The sequence below is a fragment of the Nomascus leucogenys genome, chromosome 10, assembly GCF_006542625.1.
Source record: "Nomascus leucogenys isolate Asia chromosome 10, Asia_NLE_v1, whole genome shotgun sequence".
Lineage (NCBI taxonomy): Eukaryota > Metazoa > Chordata > Mammalia > Primates > Hylobatidae > Nomascus > Nomascus leucogenys.
In genome coordinates, this window is record NC_044390.1 from 36595428 (window position 1) to 36617337 (window position 21910).

The 21910-nt window shown below is 41.6% G+C and overlaps 1 protein-coding gene across 4 annotated transcripts in view; it reads right to left on the minus strand.

The window, feature by feature from the left end:
* Positions 1-4801, minus strand: part of NUP107 (nucleoporin 107) — a 58372-nt gene extending 53571 nt beyond the window's left edge. For 2 of the 4 annotated variants that reach the window (XM_030820018.1, XM_030820016.1), the window contains exons 1-4: positions 4679-4801; positions 2726-2817; positions 1863-1949; positions 740-855 (exon numbers count right to left, since the gene is read on the minus strand). In XM_030820018.1, the coding sequence (XP_030675878.1) occupies positions 740-855; positions 1863-1949; positions 2726-2817; positions 4679-4686 (303 nt within the window). In that variant the 5' untranslated portion in view covers positions 4687-4801. Of the gene's footprint in view, positions 1-739; positions 884-1862; positions 1950-2725; positions 2818-4678 lie in introns of all 4 variants that reach the window. The other 2 variants (XM_030820020.1, XM_030820017.1) reach the window with 2 other exon arrangements.
* Between the last annotated feature and the right edge of the window lie 17109 nt (positions 4802-21910).

Below are 21910 nucleotides of genomic sequence, written 5' to 3' on the forward strand. Positions count from 1 at the left end.
TGCTATTGTCAATACTGTTCCATAGTGATTCCTAAAGAGTATCTCATCTACTTTTTCCAATTTTCTCTTTTATCCCCCTTTAATACATTTTATCTCTTCCTTATGATATTCTTCATTGTTACCCTCTGATTCCTACTCTTGTATGCTTCAAAACAGGGATCAGATTTTATAGCCATCAGCAACCAACCACAGCATGTATTTCTTCTGGTCAGCAAACTGACAGATTAAAACATCTGCATCTAAAGGTTGCTGGTGTCACAGTTTCCATCTGTGATATCAGATGCATAAGGTTTTCAGTTTTTTTAATGTCTAATTAATTATTTCAATCCATATAACCTAAAGTTACTGTTATGATGATTCTGACTCAATATTTGTTAAAAGGCTTTTACATCAAATATCATACTTTTATGAAAAGGGAGAAATTCTTTTTTCTCTTTTTTTTTTCTTTTGCAATCACAGGTCACTGCAACCTCTGTCTCCTGGGTTCAAGCAATTCTCACACCTCAGCCTCCCGAGTAGCTGGGATTACAGGTGTAAGCCACCATTCCCAGCTGATTTTTTTATTGTTAGTAGAGACAGGGTTTCATCATGCTAGGCAGGCTAGTCTCAAACTCCTGACCTCTGGGAGGCCAAGGCGGGAGAATCACTTGAGGTCAGGAGTTCAGGGAGTGCTGAGATTACAGATGTGAGCCACCACACTCTACCCAAAAGGAGTTCTTAGCCCTATTTTTCTACATACCATGGAGAGATTTCCAAAGAACCCTGAAGACTGTGTAAGTCGGGGAGACCTCCCTCCTGTTCCAAGAATGCAGGAAATATCTGGCTGCCTTAGTAAGCTTCGGCTTGTTGGGGTAACTATAAACAAAAGGTTGGTAGAAAGAAACTAAAGTGCGTGAGTATTCATTATCAAAACAAAGTAAGCAAACAAACAATGAAGAATACATTTTTCAGTTTTCCATTAGACTCTAACCAAATAAATACTTTAAATGTTAACATTTCCATGATACAAGGATTTAACTTATTTTTCTAAATTTGAGCTGTAGGTACTACTGAGCCTAAGAGGAAAAATTTTACTGCAATTACAGATGCTTTCATTATAGCATAACTGAGCAGTTAAAGACACTAATCAGTCAACGGATTCTTCATATTTTAATTTTATAAGGCATACCGAGGCAGTGCAGTGTAGTGGGCATAAACTTTGGAGTAAACAGATCATTGTTTGAATCCCAGTTCCATTATTTACATACTCTTTTTTTGTTCTGAGACAGAAAAAAAAGAGTATGTAAATAATGGAACTGGGATTTTTTTTTTTTTTGCTCTGTCACCCCGGCTGGAGTACAGTGGCACAATCTCAGCTCACTGCAACCTCTGCCTCCCGGGTTCAAGCAATTCTCCTGCCTCAGCCTCCTGAGTAGCTGGGATTACAGGCATGTGCCATGACGCCAGCTAATTTTTGTATTTTTAGTAGAGACAGGGTTTCGCCATGTTGGCCAAGCTAGTCTTGAACTCCTGGCCTTAAGTGATCTGCCCACCTTGGCCTCCCAAAGTGTTGAGATTATAGGCATGGGCCACTGCATCCAGCCTATTTACATACTTATTGCCTATATTAATTAACTTCTCTAAGTCTCACTTTCAGTTTTGGTAAAACAGAGCTAACAATACCCATGTCATAGTTACCGTGTGTTTATGTAAAGTACAGTACCTTGTACATGGCAAGAGTTCAAACAAATAATAACTGCAATCATTATTATTAGTGCTTATTGATATTGTAACCAAATACTATACTTATTATGTTACAATAAATGTTAGTTGCAATTATAATTACCATTATTATTAAATGCTTTAAAAGCAAAAAATCTTACAAGGCTGTCGAAATGAGCTAGGAGTTCGAGGGATAACCTGGTTTCTTGGTGTAGTATTACCAAAATTTTCATCTTGAGATGCTTGAACTGTACAATGAGTTAAGAAAAGTTTTCCATGTAGAAAAGAGATCATTAAAATGTGAATTAACCATCTTTTTACTATACAAATTATATGAGTACATTTTTCAAGAACAAGGTATTTTAGGGCTACCATTTTTCAATGCAAAGGGTAAATAACTCATTGCTTCTGCCATTTAAATTCTCAGATGTCAGTCTTAGATAACTACACACTGAACTAAATGTTTTTAGTCAGTTTTCAAATAATAAAAAGAAATCTAATCTCAGCAGAAGCTGTCAGCAGTAAGAAATATCTTTATTTTTAGGGAAATATGATCTCATTAAATTTTTGCATTATATTTACCAAATGACAGCTCTGTGGAGTGAAAAAAAATTTCTACAGGATTTTATTATAGCTATCATTTAATACTGTTATAAAAAGAAAATTCTACAACACTGATTCCAAACACGTTACATTTTTTTTTTTTTTTTGAGACGGAGTCTCGCTCTGTCTCCCAGGCTGGAGTGCAGTGGCGCAATCTCGGCTCACTGCAAGCTCCGCCTCCTGGGTTCCCGCCATTCTCCTGCCTCAGCCTCTCCGAGTAGCTGGGACTACAGGCGCCCGCCACCACGCCCGGCTAATTTTTTTTTGTATTTTTAGTAGAGCCAGGGTTTCACCGTGGTCTCGATCTCCTGACCTCGTGATCCGCCCTCCTCGGCCTCCCAAAGTGCTGAGATTACAAGCGTGAGCCACCGCGCCCGGCCTGTTACAATTTTTATAATGATGCTTAAATCACAAAGGATACTTAAAACTCTTTTTTGAGCACTCTGTTTCCGTGCAGTCCGTGTCACCTCCGCCTCCCGGATTACAGGGGATGATATATCTCCAAAGCCACTCCTAAAGTAGTATAATCAAGCTCATATAAGTGAAACGAGAATATAGCATTTATAAAGAATTTTATCATCACAGCTGGAGTAAAGGACCCTGAGTAAGTTAAGGTACAGGTCATTCTAGTAGCCAAGTCTTAGATCTTTTGCTGAGAATGCACTCCTGGCTCCAAATCCTGCTTATTCTTCAAAGCCTTACTCAAATCTTACCTGCACAAAGACTTCTCTGACTTTCTAGTACTCACTATGTTATTTTCTCCTAAGGAATTATTTCAACACTTGGAATCTATATTACAACACTGTTTTAGATAATTGCTTCATAAAAGTGAATCTTATTTCCCTTGTTGGATTGAGGAGTTACCTAACTGCAGGAATTCTCTCTTAAAAGACTTTCTGCAGTCTCCAAAATGCTTTAAACCATGGGTACTATTAAAAAACAAACAAACAACAACAACAAACAGAGCTTGTGAGATAGAAGGGTAAGTAAAAGAATTCTGGTAAATTGGAGCAAAATGACCCTTCAAGTTACTTCAACCCAGGAGGTCTCCAGTCCCATAACAACACTCCCTGTCAGTTTCACTCAAAGGTCTACTAAATTGTGTGGACTAAAAGGCCTGTGTTTAAGACAAGAATCTAATATGCTTTTCCTCCACTTAAAACCTTCAGATATTCCTTCAGCAGGAAAAGTATGGGAAACAACCACATAGGAACAATTTTAAACGTTTAACAATTAAAATTAAAAACAAACACAAAAACCTTCAGATAGCTCTCTCTGGTTTATAGAAGTACAAATTTCCTAAAATGATATTTACAATATGACCCCAGTTTAGGGGTTCAGTCTTCTATTCAGCCACAAACATCACTTTAAACATATACTGCATGTGACCACTGAGCTACATGTACTTTTTTTTCATATCCTAGCACCTTTGAATATGTTTCTTTTACAAAGACCTACATTTGTCCCCTTGAGCACCTGGTCAACAACTACTTATTCCTCAAAGAGCCTCAGGTAGGCTGGAGACACACAGATGCAGGTTGGCAATTTGGTTCTTGCATTTATTAGCTTCCTAACTTTCAGCAAGTTCCTTAACCTCTTTTAGTCTCAGTGTTATATATGAAAAATGGATAACAGTACCTATCCTCATAGGATTGTTCTTGTTCTGAAGATTAAATAAGCTAATAATATATATTCAAAGCCTTTAGAACAATGGCAGTCACATAGTAGGTACTCAATGTTTGGAGTACGAATAATGTACTATTATTATTCAAAGACCAGCTAGAAAGTTACCTTCTTTGAGAGGTCTTCCTGATAGTTACAGTGACAGGGAGACTTGATCGCCCCCAAACACTTACCACTTTACACTGCTTGGTTGTCTCCATTATAAAACTAATTCCCCGAGGGTAAGGATCTTGAATAACTGATCTTTGTTGCAGGCGGCTAGCACAGTACCCAGATCATAGAGGGAACTCAGTATCCGACGCTGGCACTTGTAATCAGAAAGTCTGCGCTGAGATCCCAGTATCTTCACTGACTGGCTTTGTGATCTCAGGCTCGTCACTTAGCATTTCGAACGCCGGGCTACCTACCCCGCCCACCCCAGGAGCGAACAGTGTTGCTGCCACACAGCGCCGAATATATCGCAGAACGTAGTGGGAATATAAGGGACCATTATGATCTGTACCCCACCCCGACCCAGGCCAAGCGGCCTTTTCCCCATTTGTAGCCAAATTTCCCGGCATGGGGAAGGAATCTTAGGGGAAGCACCCGGGACCTCCTTGGATTCTTCTGGGAGTCTAATTTCACCTATTTCGTTTCGCCAACAGGCGAGAGGGGCAAGACTTCGGGCTCAGCTGCCACCATCAGAACTGACCTGTCCATGGCTAAAGCCTTTTCCACACAGAACCAACGCTGGCTCCAGTTTAGCTACCGCATTTTAGCCTTCCCGCTCTCCGGAAGCAAGCCCTTCGACCCGGAAGCAGTCTCTCCCTAAAACAGCCCCACAGAAAAGGGGTAGGGGAGAAGAAACAACGTTCCATCTAGCGCATGCGCGACTTCAGCCTACAGGTTCAGGCCCGGTGGGCGCAGGCGCAAAAGTTTGCCAATGTGTGCCTGGCTGGACCAGACAGGACCGGGGGCGGGACCTGGTTGCGTTCAGCTCAGACGCCTTGCGGCCGCTTTGCCTGACCAACGTCTGTGGGCGTGGAACAGGCCCTGGGTTCTCCTACTGGGAAAAATGAAGTACGTTGATAGTCTGGAAAAATGTGAAGTCATTTCCTGGTATTCTTTGTCAGAAAGCAACTGTTCTTGGAATTCAGATGCGTGGGCTCTGCCCCATACCTCGGGGATCTCTATCTCCCTCCCTACACTCAGTCCTTTGTTCTGTAGCCCCCTGCAGTTTTTGAAACTATTTTCCATAACTGCTATTTGTTCTTTACTTGGTATTCTTTCCTATTAAGGAGAAAAAGTTCACCTGTATTAAAAAGTAGAAAGGCAAGTGTAAAATATGATGGTATTGCCCTCTATTTCAAAGTGCCGTCTAGGCAAAAAGTGGTATATTTTGGTCTTGAAGGAGTCAGTCACATTTTTGTTTCGGTTTTTGTTTTTTCCAGTTTGAAAGTAGTGACTGGCTATTAACTGACCAGATTACAAAAATAACGTTAGGTGCTTCAGTTTATCCGTTTAATAAGCCTGTTGATATGGTCTTTTCTGTTGCTGGCATTTATACATTTTATTAATACAAAATAGGTAGTCCTTCATTCTCCCTCGTGGAGAAGATAATTTGAAGGATCACAGGAACTTGAGTTTTTCAACAGCATAGATCTCATGAATCAGATTCTTCAGTCAGATGATGCCATATTTATCAAGAAATCTAGCAATCAAAGAGTTATCTGTTAAGGTAATTTGTTTATTGGTTTTGCCATAACCAATTTGTAGATCAGTTCATTTATTGATGTCAGGTTCAGGTACTCCATGCGATATGGTTCCACAATCCTCAGCATGTTAACTGAAGCCTTGTTGAGTTTAACAAAGGTGCCATTGAAGATCTGGGGAAAGTGAAGAAGTTGCGACAGACTTGGACTCACACCATTGATACATTTGATCCTTAAGGCAAGTGACAATTTGGGCTTCACAGGTATATAGAAATTGCCAGCTTTTCTTGCCATATATTCCTTGTGACAGTGCTGAACTTTTTTTTTTTCTTCTTGCTTGCTATTTTTTGGACTTGATTTTTAAAATTATGTTTCCTTCCTTCCTTCCTTCTTTGTTTTTTGTTTTTTGAGACAGGGTCTTGTTCTATTGTCCCGGCTCAAGTGCAGTGGCACAGTCACGGCTCACTGCAGCCTTGACCTCCTGGGCTCCAGCAATCCTCCTACCTCAGCCTCCCTAGTACCTGAGGTTGCTGGGACCACAGGCACGCACCACCATGCCTGACCTCCTCCCCTCCCCAGTTTTTTAAAAATATTTTGGAGAAACGGGGTCTTATGTTGTTGCCCAGGCTGGTCTCAAACTCTTGGGCTCAAGCCATCCTCTTACCTGAGTCTCCCAAAGTGCTGGGATTACAGGGGTTAGCCACCACATCCGACAGTGCTTGGCTTTTTCGTAGATGTAGCTTTCTCCTTGCTTTTCTTTTTCTTTTTTTTTTGAGATGGAGTCTCATTCCATTGCCCAGGCTGGAGTGCAGTGGTGCCATCTCAGCTCACTGCAACCTCTGCCTCCTGGGTTCAAGCGATTCTCCTGCCTCAGCCTCCTGAGTAGCTGGGATTACAGGTGCCTGCCACCATGCCCAGCTAATTTTTATGTTTTTAGTAGCGATGGGGTTTCACCATGTTGTCCAGGCTGGTCTTGAACTCCTGACCTCAGGTAATTCACCTGCCTCAGCCTCCCAAAGTGCTGGGATTACAGGTATGAGCCACTGTGCCTGGCCTTCTCCTTTCTTTTCAAAGCATTTTATGGGCAAACTTCTTTCTCAGGCACTTGACCTTTAGCTCTGTGAAATTCCTTCACGTGTTTTATTTTTATTTTTTTGAGACAAAGTCTTGCCCTTTTGCCCAGGCTGGAGTGCAGTGATGCAATCTTGGCTCACTGCAACCTCTGCCTTCCCGGTTCAAGCAATTCTCCTACATTAGCCTCCCAAGTAGCTGGGATTACAGGCGTGCACCACCATGCCCGGCTAATTTTTGTATTTTTAGTAGAGACAGGGTTTCACCATGCTGGCCAGGCTGGTCTCAAACTCCTGACCTCATGATCCACCCGCCTCGGCCTCACAAAGTGCTGGGATTACAGGCGTGAACCACAGTGCCCAGCCTTCCCTCACATTTTTAAAGGGTTTCTGGCACAGCAGAAATCTTCTTTTTCTTGTCTTCAATATCCTCCATGGTTTCAGCTGGGAAAGAGGAAATCAGTGGAAGTTTTGCCTTAGGCATTTATGTTCTGCTGTAATTCTGGGAAGCATAGTTCCCCAGAAGGCCTCTTCATACCTTATTATCCCCTCTCAGACAACATGGCATTTTGATAAAAACATTGCTTTGGGCTCCATCTAGGCTCAACCTCCCTGCACCTGCAGATTCCTTATCTGTAGAATGGAGAAAACAATACCTTTGTCAGGGGGTGTTGTGAGGGAGTCCCTGTCTCTAAAATAAATTTTAAAAATTAGCCAGGTGTGGTGACATGTGCCTGTGGTCCCAGCTACTTGGGAGGCTGAGGCAGGAGGATCACTTGATCCTGGCAGGCCGAGGCTGCAATGAGCTATGATCATGCCACTGCACTCTAGCCTGGGTGACAAAGTGAGACACTGTCTCAAAAAAAAAAAAAAAAAAAAAAAAAAAAAAACAGAGACATCAACTGTACTCTGTACATAGCAGGTCATTGAAATGTTACTTTTCTCCTTTAATAACCTTTCCGAAGAATTACGCCCTGGCATGGTCTCATTCTCCCAACCTCCTAATTTTCCTATACAAAAGTTCACTTTTTCTTATGGAAAGTGAAATGTAGTCCTAATGATTTTTGTCAGTGCTGGGGCAAGTTTATTCAAAGTGTGATCTGTGGTTCATGTTCTTGCTCTGTGTCCCTCAGCAATTGAATTCCAATGAGTTTTATTCATGTAATATACTTGAAGTGTACTTGAGGTGATTGACCATGAAGCACACAATAAAAAAGAAGAGCAGTTTGGGGCAAAAAAAATAGCCCTGTGTTCAGTTCATACGCAAAGATGGAAAACTTTTTGGAAAGTGCACTGCATTTCACTTTTGACACATTTAATTAGTAGGCATGAACACCATAGCACCCCTGCCAAAATTTCAAAACATATTCATTTCATTACCTTAAAAGGATGTGGAATAAATTTCTTATGTGGTGTATATTGTATACATGGTAGCTTTATGTTTAGTATTCTTGGTTGCAATGACAGAAATTGACTATGGTTAACTTAAACAAAAGGGAATTTACTGGAAGCACATCAGGAGCTCTTGGAATTGTTAAGAAACTGGAGAAAAGGTCTGGGAAAGCACAGCTCCTCAGGAGCTTAAGGCCAGGAAGCGTCTTTCCCAAAGACACTCAAACTCCAACTGTTAGGCTCCGGAGCATCCTTCACCTCCCTTATCCCCAACAGCTGAGGCATCAAATATCATTATTTGTACCCCCACCGCCCCCCCCCATTTTTTTTTTTTTTGAAACAGGCTCTTTGGGCCGGGTGCATTGGCTCACGCCTGTAATCCCAGCACTTTGCGAGGCCAAGGCGGGCGACTCACGAGGTCAGTGGTTCGAGATCATCCTGGCCAACATGGTGAAACTCCATCTCTTCTAAAAATACAAAAATTAGCCAGGCATGGTGACGGACCCCTGTAATCCCAGCTATTCTGGAGGCTGAGGCAAGAGAATCACTTGAACCCAGGAGGTGGAGGTTGCAGTGAGCCGAGACCGCACCGTTGCACTCCAGCCTGGGCGAGAGAGCGACAATCCGTCTCAAAAAAAAAAAAAAAAGAAAAGAAAAAAGAAACAGGCTCTTTGGATCACTCAGGCTGGAGTTCGGTGGCGCAATCTTGGGTCACTATAGCCTCAATCTTCTGGGCTCAAGCAATCCTCCCACCTCAGCCTCCTGAGTACCTGGGACTACAGACTCTCACTACCACACCTAGCTAATTGCTAATTTTTTTATGTATGTTTTTGTAGAAATGGAGTCTCACTATGTTGTTCAGGCTCATCTGGGACTTCTGGGCTCAAGTGATCCTCCTGCTTCGACGTCCCAAAGTCCTAGGATGATAAGCCACCTTGCTCACCCCCTCCCTACTTTTTATTTTGAAAATTTTCAAAGCTACAGAAAAGCTTATATAAAAATAGTACAGTAAGGCTGGCCGCGGTGGCTCACACCTGTAATCCCAGCACTTTGGAACGCCAAGGTGGGCGGATCACCTGAGGTCAGGAGTTTGAGACCAGCCTGGCCAACATGGTGAAACCCCGCCTCTATTAAAAATACAAAAGAAAGTTAGCCAGTCATGGTGGCGAGTGCCTGTAATCCCAGCTACTTGGGAGGCTGAAGCAGGAAAATCACTTGAACCTGAGAGGCAGAGGTTGCAGTGAGCCAAGATCACGCCACTGCACTCCAGCCTGGGCAACAGAGAGAGACTTGGTCTAAAAAAAAAAAAAAATAGTACAGTAGACTTCAACATACAATATTTCACCACAATTGCTGTCTTTTTGTTTTTTGTTTTTGGCTGAGCCATATGAAAGTTAGCTGTAGTTATGATACTTCACCCCTAAATTTTTCAGCATGTATCTTCTGTTAAATAAAATTGATGTGGAGAGCATTGCATTGGACTGAGCTCATGCCAAATCCATGTAATCAAACTGTACTTTAAAACAGTGCCTGTAGTCTCAGCTACTCTGAAGGTTGCGACAGGAGGATTGCTTGAGCCCGTCCAGCCTGGGCAACACAGTTAAGACACCATCAGAAGTCGGGCGCGGTGGCTCACACCTATAATCCCAGCACTTTGGGAGGCCGAGGCAGGCAAATCAGGAGGTCAGGAGTTCGAGACCAGCCTGGCCAACATGGTGAAACCGCATCTCTACTAAAGATACAAAAAATTAGCCGTGTGTGCTGGCATGCACCTGTAATTCCAGCTACTCGGGAGGCTGAGGCTTGAACCTGGGAGGCGGAGGTTACAGTAGGCTGAGATTGCACCATTGCACTCCTGCCTGGGCGACAGGGCAAGACTCCATCTCAAAAAAAAAAAGAAAAGAAAAAGAAAACACACACACACACACACACACACACACACACACAAATGGGCCAGTTTTCCAAAAAACAGGAGATTCACAGCAACTAATCAGAAGAGGCTCAGTCTACCTGACCCACTAAGGTCTGTTTTGACCTCATGTGTGAAAGTAACTTTGAAATGATCAACCTGTTTTTTCTTCCTTATTTCAGCTTTCTTCAGCCCATTTCTTTTCTTTTCTTTTCTTTTTTTTTTTTTTGAGACGGTCTCGCTCTGTCACCCAGGCTGGAGTACAGTGGTGTGATCTTGGCTCACTGCAACCTCTGCCTCCTGGGTTCAAGTGATTCCCCTGCCTCAGCCTCCCAAGTAGCTGGGCTACAGGCGCATGCCACCACACTCAGCTAATTTTTTATTTTTAGCAGAGACGGGGTTTCACCATGTTGGCCAGGCTGGTCTCGAGCTCCTGACCTCATGATCCGCCCAACTTCGCCTCCCAAAGTGCTGGAATTACAGGCACGAGCCACCACGCCCTGCCTCTTCAGCTCTCTTATGTCTATAAAGCACACCTCCTCTGCTCAGCTCTGTCTATTTTGTAGATGGGATGCTTCCTGATTCATGAATCTCTAGTAAAAGCCAGTTAAATCTTTAAAATTTGATTTGTTGAAGCTTTTTTTATTTGACACTCCTAAAACAAGGACAAGACATTCTCCTACCTAGTCACAGCAAATCAAACACTCAGAACAATTAATAGTGACAGAATGTCACAACGAATGTATGCAAATTTCCCCCATTGTCCCAATAATGTCCTTTATAACTGTCCCTCTCCAATATAGGATTGAATATTGGATTATGCATTTGTCATGTCTTTTTATTCTACTTTAACTTAGAATAGTGCCCCAGACTTTTTTTTTTTCTTTTAGTCATTTGGATTTCTGATTGTTTCCTCATTATAACTTTTTTTTTTTGAGACAAGGTCTTGCTTTGTCACCCAGGCTGAAGTGCAGTGGTGTGAACACGGCTCACTGCTGCTCAAGCGATCCTCTTGCTTCAGCACCTGAAGTAGCTGGGACTAGAGGTATGTGCCACCATGCCTGGCTAATTTTTTTGTTTGTTTAAGTTAGGGTTTTGCCATGTCACCCAGGCAGGTCTTGAACTCCTGAGCTCAAGCGATCCACCTGTCTGCCTTGGCCTCCCAAAGTGCTGGGATTACAGGCATGAGCCACTGCGCCCAGCCGATAAACACTTTAAAATACATTGAGGGGAAAGCAGAGTGCAGGAATACTACATAGATGTTACTAAGTATTTCTTAATCACATTGGATGGTATATGAGGTCTCTTTGTCTCAGTTTCAAAATCTGCCGAACTGTCCTTTCCCCAGACCCCCTCCAAAAGAAAGCATTCTTTCACCTGATGCCCCTTTCTAGCTGCTGTTTTTTCTCTCATTCCCATCTCAACCAAACATCTGTTTTGCTAAATTGTAAATAGCCAGTAGTGGTTTTCTTACTATAAATCCAGTGTAAGTATCTCTTACAAAAAGAGAATAGACATAAACAAAAGGAAAAAATTAAAGAATCCTATGATTCCATTAACTATAGCTGACTACAATTCCATGAAATACCATCATCAAGAATTACCCAGCTAAGTCCAGTTAACCCACAGAACCAAGAGAGTTAATAATATATTGATTTGCCAGGCACGGTGGCTCATGCCTGTAATCCCAGCACTTTGGGAGGCCGAGGCGGGCGGATCACGAGGTCAGGAGATCGAGACCATCCTGGCTAACACAGTGAAACCCCGTCTCTACTAAAAATACAAAAAATTAGCCGGGCGAGGTGGCGGGCGCCTGTAGTCCCAGTTACTCGGGAGGCTGAGGCAGGAGAATGGCGTGAACCCAGGGGGCGGAGCCTGCAGTGAGCCGAGATCACGCCACTGCACTCCAGCCTGGGCGACAGCGAGACTCCGTCTCAAAAAAAAAAAAAATAATAATAATAATATATTGATTTACGCCACTACATTTTGTGGTAGCTTTTTATGTAGCAACAGAAAAACTGTAACAAATGGAATCATATTGTAAAACTGTTCTACAATCTGCTTATTCACTTAACATGAACATTTTTATTTCAAAATTATTTGTCTACATCATTTATAATTTACCAAAACAATTTGAAAGAGTCATATTTCCTTTTTGTCTCCATTTACATTGACAAGGTGACCTAATGCTGTCTGACTACAACCTTCACTGGTAAATGAAAACTAACTAAGGCGACCAATGATCTCTGCCAGAAAAAGTTTATTTTTCATTTCTCAACATCTCTGGAATATTTGACACCATTCACCACTCTCTTCCTTAGTACCCCCATGCCATTTGGTGTCATGATTTTGTTAGTGGGCTTTTCCTAGTCCACTCCACCTTCTCTTGGCTAGTCTTCTCTATGAGCTCTATAAATCTGCCTTTACCTTAAACATTAGTTAATCTTTTCCAGAGCTCAGACCCAAGTCCTGTCTTCTTCAGTTCTGCATTATTTTCAGGCTTCAAACTACTGACAGTTTCCTAATAGATTTCCAATCTATATTCTAGCCTATATCTCAAATCTCAATTTTATATACCAGACTCATGCATCTGGTGGCTTACTAGACACATTCACTTGGAAGATATAAGGTACCTGAAACTTAACCTGTTCTTTTTTTTTTTTTTTTTTTTTGAGACGGAGTCTCGCTCTGTCACCCAGGCTGGAATGCAGTGGCGCAATCTTGGCTCACCGTAAGCTCTGCCTCCCGGGTTCACGCCATTCTCCTGCCTCAGCCTCTCCGAGTAACTGGGACTACAGGCGCCCGCCACCACGCCCGGCTAATTTTTTTTGTATTTTTAGTAGAGACGGGGTTTCACCATGGTCTCGATCTCCTGACCTTGTGATCCGCCCGCCTCGGCCTCCCAAAGTGCTGGGATTACAAGCGTGAGACACCGCGCCCGGCCAAACTTAACATGTTCTAACTCTAAACATGAACTCAATAGACCTGCCCCTCCCTCACTCCTCACCAAAACAACAACAGTACAACAACAACCCTACTTCTCCTATTTTTTTTTTTTTAGTCTTGGCAAGTGGCCATATCAGTTAGCCAAAAATTTGGAATTTAATCTCAGTAGGACTAAAGTTCCACGAGGGCAGAGATATTCATCTTTGTTTGGTGCTGTATCTCTCTGTTTGTCAATTGAATTTTTCTTCTCTCATCCCCTGCATCTACTTTGTCACCAAATCTCAAATATGTCTTCCCATTTCCATTGCTACCTTCTTCATTTCCAGTCCCAACTCATCATCTCTTCACTGTTCTAAGGTAGGCCCTCCAACCAAATTCCATTCTTTATACTACTAAGAGGATGATCTTCTAAATATGCAAATCTGATTGTCACCTTTCAGTTTCTTCCCAGTCTCAATTTTAACTTCAAACTACTACACTCAGCCTTCAGGACATGATTTACCTGTTATTATCTCTACCTCAAATTCTATATTCCAGCTATATTCAACTACAGTTCCCCAAACATTCTGCAGCCATTTGGCGTATTTTCTCTGCTCCTACTAAGTAGGAGCAGAAGAGGAATAAACCAAGACCATGTCATAGACTGCTATGCAGTCATTAAAAGGAAGTTTAGAGAGCATTTGTGATAACTTGGAAATGTTTATGTTTTACTTTAAATGAGGGAAGCAGACTGCCGTATTATATATATCAGTATGCTCAGAAACAATGTAAAATGTATAAAACAATACTGAATAAAAATTATACCACAGTTCATAGTGATCATCTTTGGTGAGACTTTGGCTATGCCTTGTTTTGTTTTGTTTTTTTGAGACAGGGTCTTGTTCTGTTGTCCATGCTGGAGTGTAGTGGCACAATCATGACTCACTGCAGCATTGACCTCCTGGGCTCAAGTGATCCTCCCACCTCAGTCCCCCAAATAGCTAGGACTACAGGTGTACACCACAATGCCTGGCTAATTAAAAAAAAAAACAAAACCTTTGTGTGTGTGTGTGTGTGTGTGTAGACAGAATCTCACTATGTTGCCAAGGCTGGCTGGTCTCCTGGCTCAAGTGATCTTCCTGCCTCAGCCTCCCAAAGTGCTGGGATTGCAGGAGTGAGCCCCTGCACCCGGCCCACTGTGCCTTGCTTTATTTAAAGCAATATATTTTCATAGCAAGATCCAATTGATTCAAATAAATATTTTAATAAGTTCATTAAGAATTCCGGGAGAGGCTGGGCGCGGTGGCTCACTCTTGTAATCCCAGCACTTTGGGAGGCCGAGGCGGGCGGATCACGAGGTCAGGAGATCGAGACCACGGTGAAACCCCGTCTCTACTAAAAATACAAAAAAAAAATTAGCTGGGCGTGGTGGCGGGCGCCTGTAGTCCCAGCTACTCGGAGAGGCAGAGGCAGGAGAATGGCATGAACCCAGGAGGCGGAGCTTGCAGTGAGCCGAGATTGCGCCACTGCACTCCAGCCTGGGCAACAGAGCAAGACTCCGCCTAAAAAAAAAAAAAAAAAAAAAAAAAAGAATTCCAGGAGAATGGCGTGAACCCGGGAGGCGGAGCTTGCAGTGAGCCGAGATTGCGCCACTGCACTCCAGCCTGGGCGACAGAGCGAGACTCCGTCTCAAAAAAAAAGAATTCCAGTGAGTCAGATGTGAATCTAGTGATTTAAGTTATAGCAGGTGCTTAAATACTTTTGCCGTGTTCAAAATATAGTGGAAAAATCTTGAATACAGTTGTAGGATACACAGAAGCTTATATAAAACAAAATTAAGTATTTAGACTATTAACAGCTTGTTCAGATACAAGATGGTGTGATTTTTTTCATTTTAATATTTGGGGAATTTTCCTCTTTGAGCGCAAAACGTGGCAAACATGCTGTTATAACTTAGTAATATTCTTTTTATCTAAAGTAATAGAATTGGCTGGGCCTAGTGGCTCACACCTGTAATCCCAGCACTTTGGGAGGCCGAGGTGGGAAGAGCACTTGAGCTCAGAAGTTTGAGACCAGCCTGGCCATCATGGTGAATCCCGTCTCTACTAAAAATATAAAAAATTAGGCAGGTGTGGTGGTGCGTGCCTATAATCCCAGCTACTCAGGAGACTGAGGCAGGATAATCACTTGAACCTCGGAGGCAGAGGTTGCAGTGAACTGAGATCTCGCCACTGCACTCCAGCCTTGGCGACAGAGTGAGACCCTGTCTCAAAAACAAACAAAAACCAAACAAACTCTCTCTCTATATATATATATATATTCTTAAAATCTATTATTAGTAAAACTTACATCTTGCAAATTGATATTAGTGCAGGGTTGGCAATGTTTTAGTCTTTTTTCTTTTCCTCCCTGGGTGTTGACCAGCTCTTTTAATTTACTTTAAAAAAATTGTGATAATGCGTACATAAAATTTACCATTTTAACCATCCTTTAAGTTTGTAGTTCATTGACATTAAATACATTTACATTGTTGTGCAGGGCAATGTTTTATTCTTTTTAAAAAAACTTGAAGGACTTGTGCCTGAACAATCCCCTCCCCTCCCCCTCCCCCTCCCCCTCCCCTGTTCTTTTTTTGAGATGGAATTTTGCTCTTGTTGCCCAGGCTGGAGTGCAATGGTGCAATCTCAGCTCACTGCAACCTCCGCCTCCCAGGTTCAAGCAATTCTCCTACCACCGTCTCCTGAGTAGCTGGGATTACAGGCATGCGCCACCACGCCTGGCTGATGTATTTTTAGTAGAGACAGGGTTTCTCCATGTTGGTTGGTCAGGCTGGTCTTGAACTCCTGACCACAGGTGATCCCCCCCACCTCGGCCTCACAAAGTGCTGGGATTATAGGCATAAGCCACCATGCCTGGCTGGGTTTCTTTCTTTTGCTTTCTTTTCTTTTCTCTTCCTTCAATTTAAAAAAAACAAAAAAAAAAACAAACTTGAGGGCCTTGTGCCTGAACAATGCTCTTTTCTTTTTCCTTCCTTCCTTCCTTCCTCCCTTCCTCCCTTCCTTTCTTCCTTTGTCTCTCTTTCTTTCCCTTCCAACCTTCCTTCCTTCCTTTCTTCCTTCCTTCCTCTTTCTTTTCCTTCCTTCCTTCCTTCCCTCTTTCCTTCTCCCCTCCCCTCCTCTCCCCTCCGCTCCCCTCTCCTTCCTCAGGATCTCGCTGTGTCACTCAGGCTGGAGTGCAGTGTTGCAAACATGGCTCACTGCAGCCTTGACTCCTCCTGGGCTCAAACGATCCTCCCACCTCAACCTCCCAAGTAGCTGGGACTACAGGCACACACCACTATGCCCAGCTAATTTTTGTATTTTTTTGTAGACACTGGGTTTCGCTTTGTTGCTCAAAATCCTGAGCTCATCTCAAATTCCTGAGCTCAAGCAAGCTGCCTGCCTTAGCCTCCCAAAGTGCTGGGATTACAGGCATGAATGAGCCATCGTGCCCCGCCCAATGTTTTATTCTTTTTTTTTTTGAGACGGAGTTTTGCTCTTGTTGCTCAGGCTGGAGTGCAATGGTGCGATCTCAGCTCACTGCGACCTCTGCCTCTCAGGTTCAAGCAATTCTCCTGCCTCAGCCTCCTAAGTACCTGGGATTACAGGCATGAGCCACCACACCTGGCTAGTTTTTTTTTTTTTTTTTTTTTTTTTTTTTTTTGAGACGGAGTCTCGCTCTGTCACCCAGGCTGGAGGGCAGTGGCGCGATCTCGGCTCACTGCAAGCTCTGCCTCCCGGGTTCACACCATTCTCCTGCCTCAGCCTCTCCAAGTAGCTGGGACTACAGGTGCCTGCCACCACGCCTGGCTAATTTTTTGTATTTTTAGTAGAGATGGGGTTTCACCGTGGTCTCGATCTCCTGACCTCGTGATCCGCCTGCCTCAGCTTCCCAAAGTGCTGGGATTACAAGCGTGAGCCACCGCGCCCGGCCTTTTTTTTTTTTTTTTAGTAGAGACAGAGTTTCACCACGTTGGCCAGGCTGGTCTCGAACTTCTGACTTCAGGTAATCCACGCGCCTCGGCCTCCCAAAGTGCTGGGATTTCAGGCATGAGCCACCACACCCAGCACCAATGTTTTATTCTTAAATAAATGTATTTGCTTTAAAAATTATATATATATACAATTTTTCTTTTTTTTTTTGAGACAGAGTCTCACTCTGTCGCCCAGGCTGGAGTGCAATGGCACCATCTCAGTTCACTGCAACCTCCGCCTCCCAGGTTCAAGCGATTCTCCTACCTCAGCCTCCTGAGTAGCTAGGATTACAGGCACATGCCACCATGCCGGCTAATTTTCTATTTTTCATAGAGACGGGAATTTACCATGTTGGCCAGGCTGGACTCGAACTGCTGACCTCATGATCCGTCCACCTCGGTCTCCCAAAATGCTGGGATTACAGGTGTGAGCACCACGCTCAACCTGTATATATATATTTTTTGAGATGGAGTTTCGCTCTCGTTTCCCAGGCTGGAGTGCAATGGCACAATCTTTGCTCACTGCAACCTCCACCTCCTGGGTTCAAGTGATTTTCCTGCCTCAGTTTCCCGAGTAGCTGGGATTACAGGCACACGCCACCATGCCCGGCTAATTTTCATATTTTTTAGTAGAGACGAGGTTTCACCATGATGGCCAGGTTTGTCTGGAACTCCTGACCTCAGGTGATCCATCCGCCTCAGCCTCCCAAAGTGCTGGGATTACAGGCATGAGCCACCGCACCCAACCATACATATATCTTTAAAATGATTTATTTAGTTTGGCTTGCTCTTAAAAAACACCAGATTTTTGTTTGTATATAGGTAGCAGTGATATTACAAAGCAGTTAAATATTGGCGATGTGAAGCAAAACAGTGCTTTGAATGTACTTTAGGAGGAAACTGCAAAATATATACGTTTGGTTCAGATAGACCAGGTAGCTCAAAAGATAGGAAAAACTGTTAAATTTCAAAAAGTTCATGAGTCGGTGGAGGAAAAAAGTATTTGAGCCTGGAATGTGTAAGTTGTGTATGCCCTCAAAAACTCAGGTGTGCTATTTGAACTTCATGTATAGGAGAAAAGCTAATGGAAGGATTCAACAAGACAGATACGATTCTAGGAAAGGATGTGGTTGTGGTGATTATAGCAGGAAGCCATTGATTAAGTACATTATGTCTTTTCAGATATGGTTTTTTTGGGGGTGGGGAAGTGTCTGCTTTGAAGAAAAATGCATTACTTTAAGGTCAAACAGGGTCAGAGTTTAAATGTGGAGCCTGGTTGGCACTTGTTAAATTGCGTGTCTTCCCAGTTAAGCAGTGTGAGGTAGTGGGTAGGATCATTGTCAGTTAACTTTTGGTGAGTTATTTCACCTCTTTACACTTCAGTTTTCTCTTCTGTAAAATTGAGAGAATAAGAATATTATCCTGAAAAATTTGCCCTGGGAACTAAATAATATTTATATAGCAGTTGAGATGTAATGCAGAACAAAAAGACTCCTTGAATTGAATTCTTGGTCCCCTACTTACTCTATGGAACCTTGGACAAATTATCTCTCTATGCCTTTGTAATTTTATGACAGAAATAATAGTACCTACCTCATAGATTTATTGTGAGGATTAAATTAGTTAACATACATAAATTGCTTAGGACAGGATTGGCATAGTTGGCATATAATAACAACTCAATAAACATTGGTTAATATTATAATGCACAACATATAATAAATATTCTATAAGTGTTTGCTATTTTATTCAACTCCAAGAAGGCAGGGACCATATCTATTTTATTCACATTCACCTATTGACACTTAGTAAGTGCTCAATAAATTTTTCTTGAATGAGAAGGTCATTTTCAATCAATACACTTGCATACAACTTCTCAAAAATGACTCTAACAAGATTAACTTAAAAAATTAATCAGATTATTTTTTTCATTTTCATTATATCACATATAGATATTTCACAGTAATCTCTACCACTTCAAATGATGTCTCTATCATCATAATCTTGTGGTGTTTAGAAACAGGAAGAATCCCTGAACAATTTATTTTTTATAGCTTTTTTTCTTAGTTCTTTCAAACTGTGTTCAATTTGATGAGGAAAATAGAATGGTGAAGTATAAAACTTTCTAATTTCAAATTACTCATATTACTGAATTGTGATTTAAATGCTGACATCTGGGAGATTTTTAACATAAAATCATAAATACATTACTGCTTCTTAGAATTCTAATGGTAAGAGTACGTCTGAAGTTAGTTTTCATTGTGGCTTATGCTTCTAATGTCTTAAGCATAGAGTAGCTAGTGAGATTTTTGAGGTAGTGGTGAATTTGCTGATAAAAAATTTGCCAGACAAATAAATCAATTGCAATGACTCTTCTTCACAGACATTTCAAGCCTCATCAGTAATGGAAATGATCTTGGGGCAACTGAAAAACTAAAATCATTATCCTCTGTTGATATAGGACATTATTCAGCTAAACCACAAAACTATTATTGCAACTTACGCATTTTGCTTTCCTGTTTTCACCTACTTCTCTGCTTGGCATAGAAATCCTGTAAATCCAACACACATCCACGTTTCTGAAGAGTGATTTATGAGGGCCCTTGGGAGAGCATTGTTTTGCTGTTTTCTATAAATAGAACAATTTATACTCTGTTTATATTTTATTATGCAAAGAATGTAGCTGGCATGAACCTTAACCCAAAAATTTGAGCAGACAAGGAAAGTCACATTAAAATTTTTCTCTTTTGTAGTTGTAGTTCTGACTGAGCCCTCATTCTGCCTGATGTGACGGGTTGAGGGCAGGAAATTCAACCTCACACATCACAGGGGCTGTCTCCTCTTCTCTAGGGCTTGCACAAACACTGGGGGGAAAGAGACACGGCTTCTGTGCTGCTAAGACACAGGAAAAGGCTTTTAGCTTTCAGTAGATTCTATCTACCTAACGCAGGTCATTGTCCAGGCCTCAGTGTTTGTCTGAAGATGGAAGGCATGTGCTGTTCACATCCTGAATTAAGTAGAAGAGGGTGGGGATGAGGCGGGGTGGGCCTGAAAATACAGAGAAAGCAAACAGACATCATTATCTGAATAAGTAACTTTTTGAAAACAATGTAACAAATAATTAAAAATTTGAATGGATAATCAGTTACCATATATATATATATATATGTCTATAAGTGAATATCTTCTAATTAGAGGATCTATGATAATGTATCTTTAAGAAGATGCGTCATGCATCTATGATCCTATGAATCCGCTCTTTAAGCAACAGAATATTCAAGATGTCTTTAATGTAATTCAGTTTTGTTTTTTTTTTCTGAGACAGGGTCTTGCTCTGCTGCCCAGGCTGGAGTACAGTGGTGTGATCATGGCTCACTGCAGCTTTGATCTCCTGGGCTCAGCCTCCTGAGTGGCTGGAACCACAGGCATGTGCCCCCATGTCCAGCTAATTTTTAAATTTTTTTGTAGAGCTAGAGTCTCCCTATGTTGCCCAGGCTGGTCTTGAACTCCTGGGCTCAAGTGATCCTCTTGCCTCAGCCTCCCAAAGTACTGGGATTATAGGCATGAGCCACCACACCTAGCCAAGGTGTTATTTTAACAATGGAAAATGTAGTATATTTAGTTCATAAATCAAGAGCACAAACTGACTTAAAATATTTCAAGTACATTTTGAGCTACAAACATATTGGCATAGAAGAGCAAACTCTGCGGCTTTTATAAATGGAAGTGCATTGAAAAGCATAAAATGATGGAATACTTATTGGCAATGCAATATAATGCTAAGAAAAAGTTGTGTCTATCTTGAGCATTGCCCTTGAAACTTGTTTGGAAGCTGAATCTGCTGCAAAAAGGGCATTTGGGAAATCTGTGCTTCAAAATCCATCCTGCCTACCTATTTGCAATTTTAAATGATTAAGTTTAATTTTTAGGAAACCCAGCATCCTAGAGAAGTCCTTCTGCTTCTTTGTCCTTCACAAGATCAACTGAAGTTCTCTAGCTGTGTAAAAAGGCTGAATTTCAGGTAATGAAAGAAAGTTAAACTGCTTTGGTTTTTTAAATTATTTTCTTGTTTAAATATAAGGTTTAAGTATAATGACAATTATTTTTAAATTTCTAAAATTAATTTTACTCAAAGATAGCATAATAATGTTAAGGAAAAGGAAATAATAATACAGTCATCCATGATACTGTTGCCAGCACAATAATTTTTGTTAATGCATATTATCATCCCATGTATTTAATTCATATTTTACATATAATGATGACATTCATATAGCTTTTTTTAATATTCCAGAAAATGTTATTTACTTGTTACTGACAATGACTCTTCTAGAAGAGTCATCCTGTTTTTTCTCCCACTGTTGTACTTTTGCTTTTCTTCTTCCACCTACTCAGATCCTTCACTTCCTCACCCCTATCCCTATATCACCATTTCAGGTAATGCATATTAACAACTTGGTAAATATCCTTCAGTTCCTTTCTTTGTCTCCTTTCCCAGGTGCACACATGCATCCCTCACATACATCCTTCTCTGTATTCTGTTTTGTTCACTTTGCACGGGAATCCTTCTAAGTCAACCTTTAAACATCAAACTCACTTTTAAATGAATGCATAATGTTCTATATTATGCATGAATCATAATTTATTCAATTTTTCTATTGATGAGCATGCACTCTGTTTTTCCTTCTAGAGTGTGGCAATAAATAATCTTGTGTATATATCCTTTCATTTCCTTGGTGTAGATATCAGTAGTAGAATTGAGGTCAAATATGCATATTTAATTTGAATAGATATCAGCTCTATAATGCACATTTCCATCGGCAATAAATGATTCATTTCTTGCCCTTTACCTCTCTTCTGGGACTGTAGTGTTCTCTGCAGTTTTCATCCATGTGTTGGGCTCATTGGTACTTTGATTTGTATT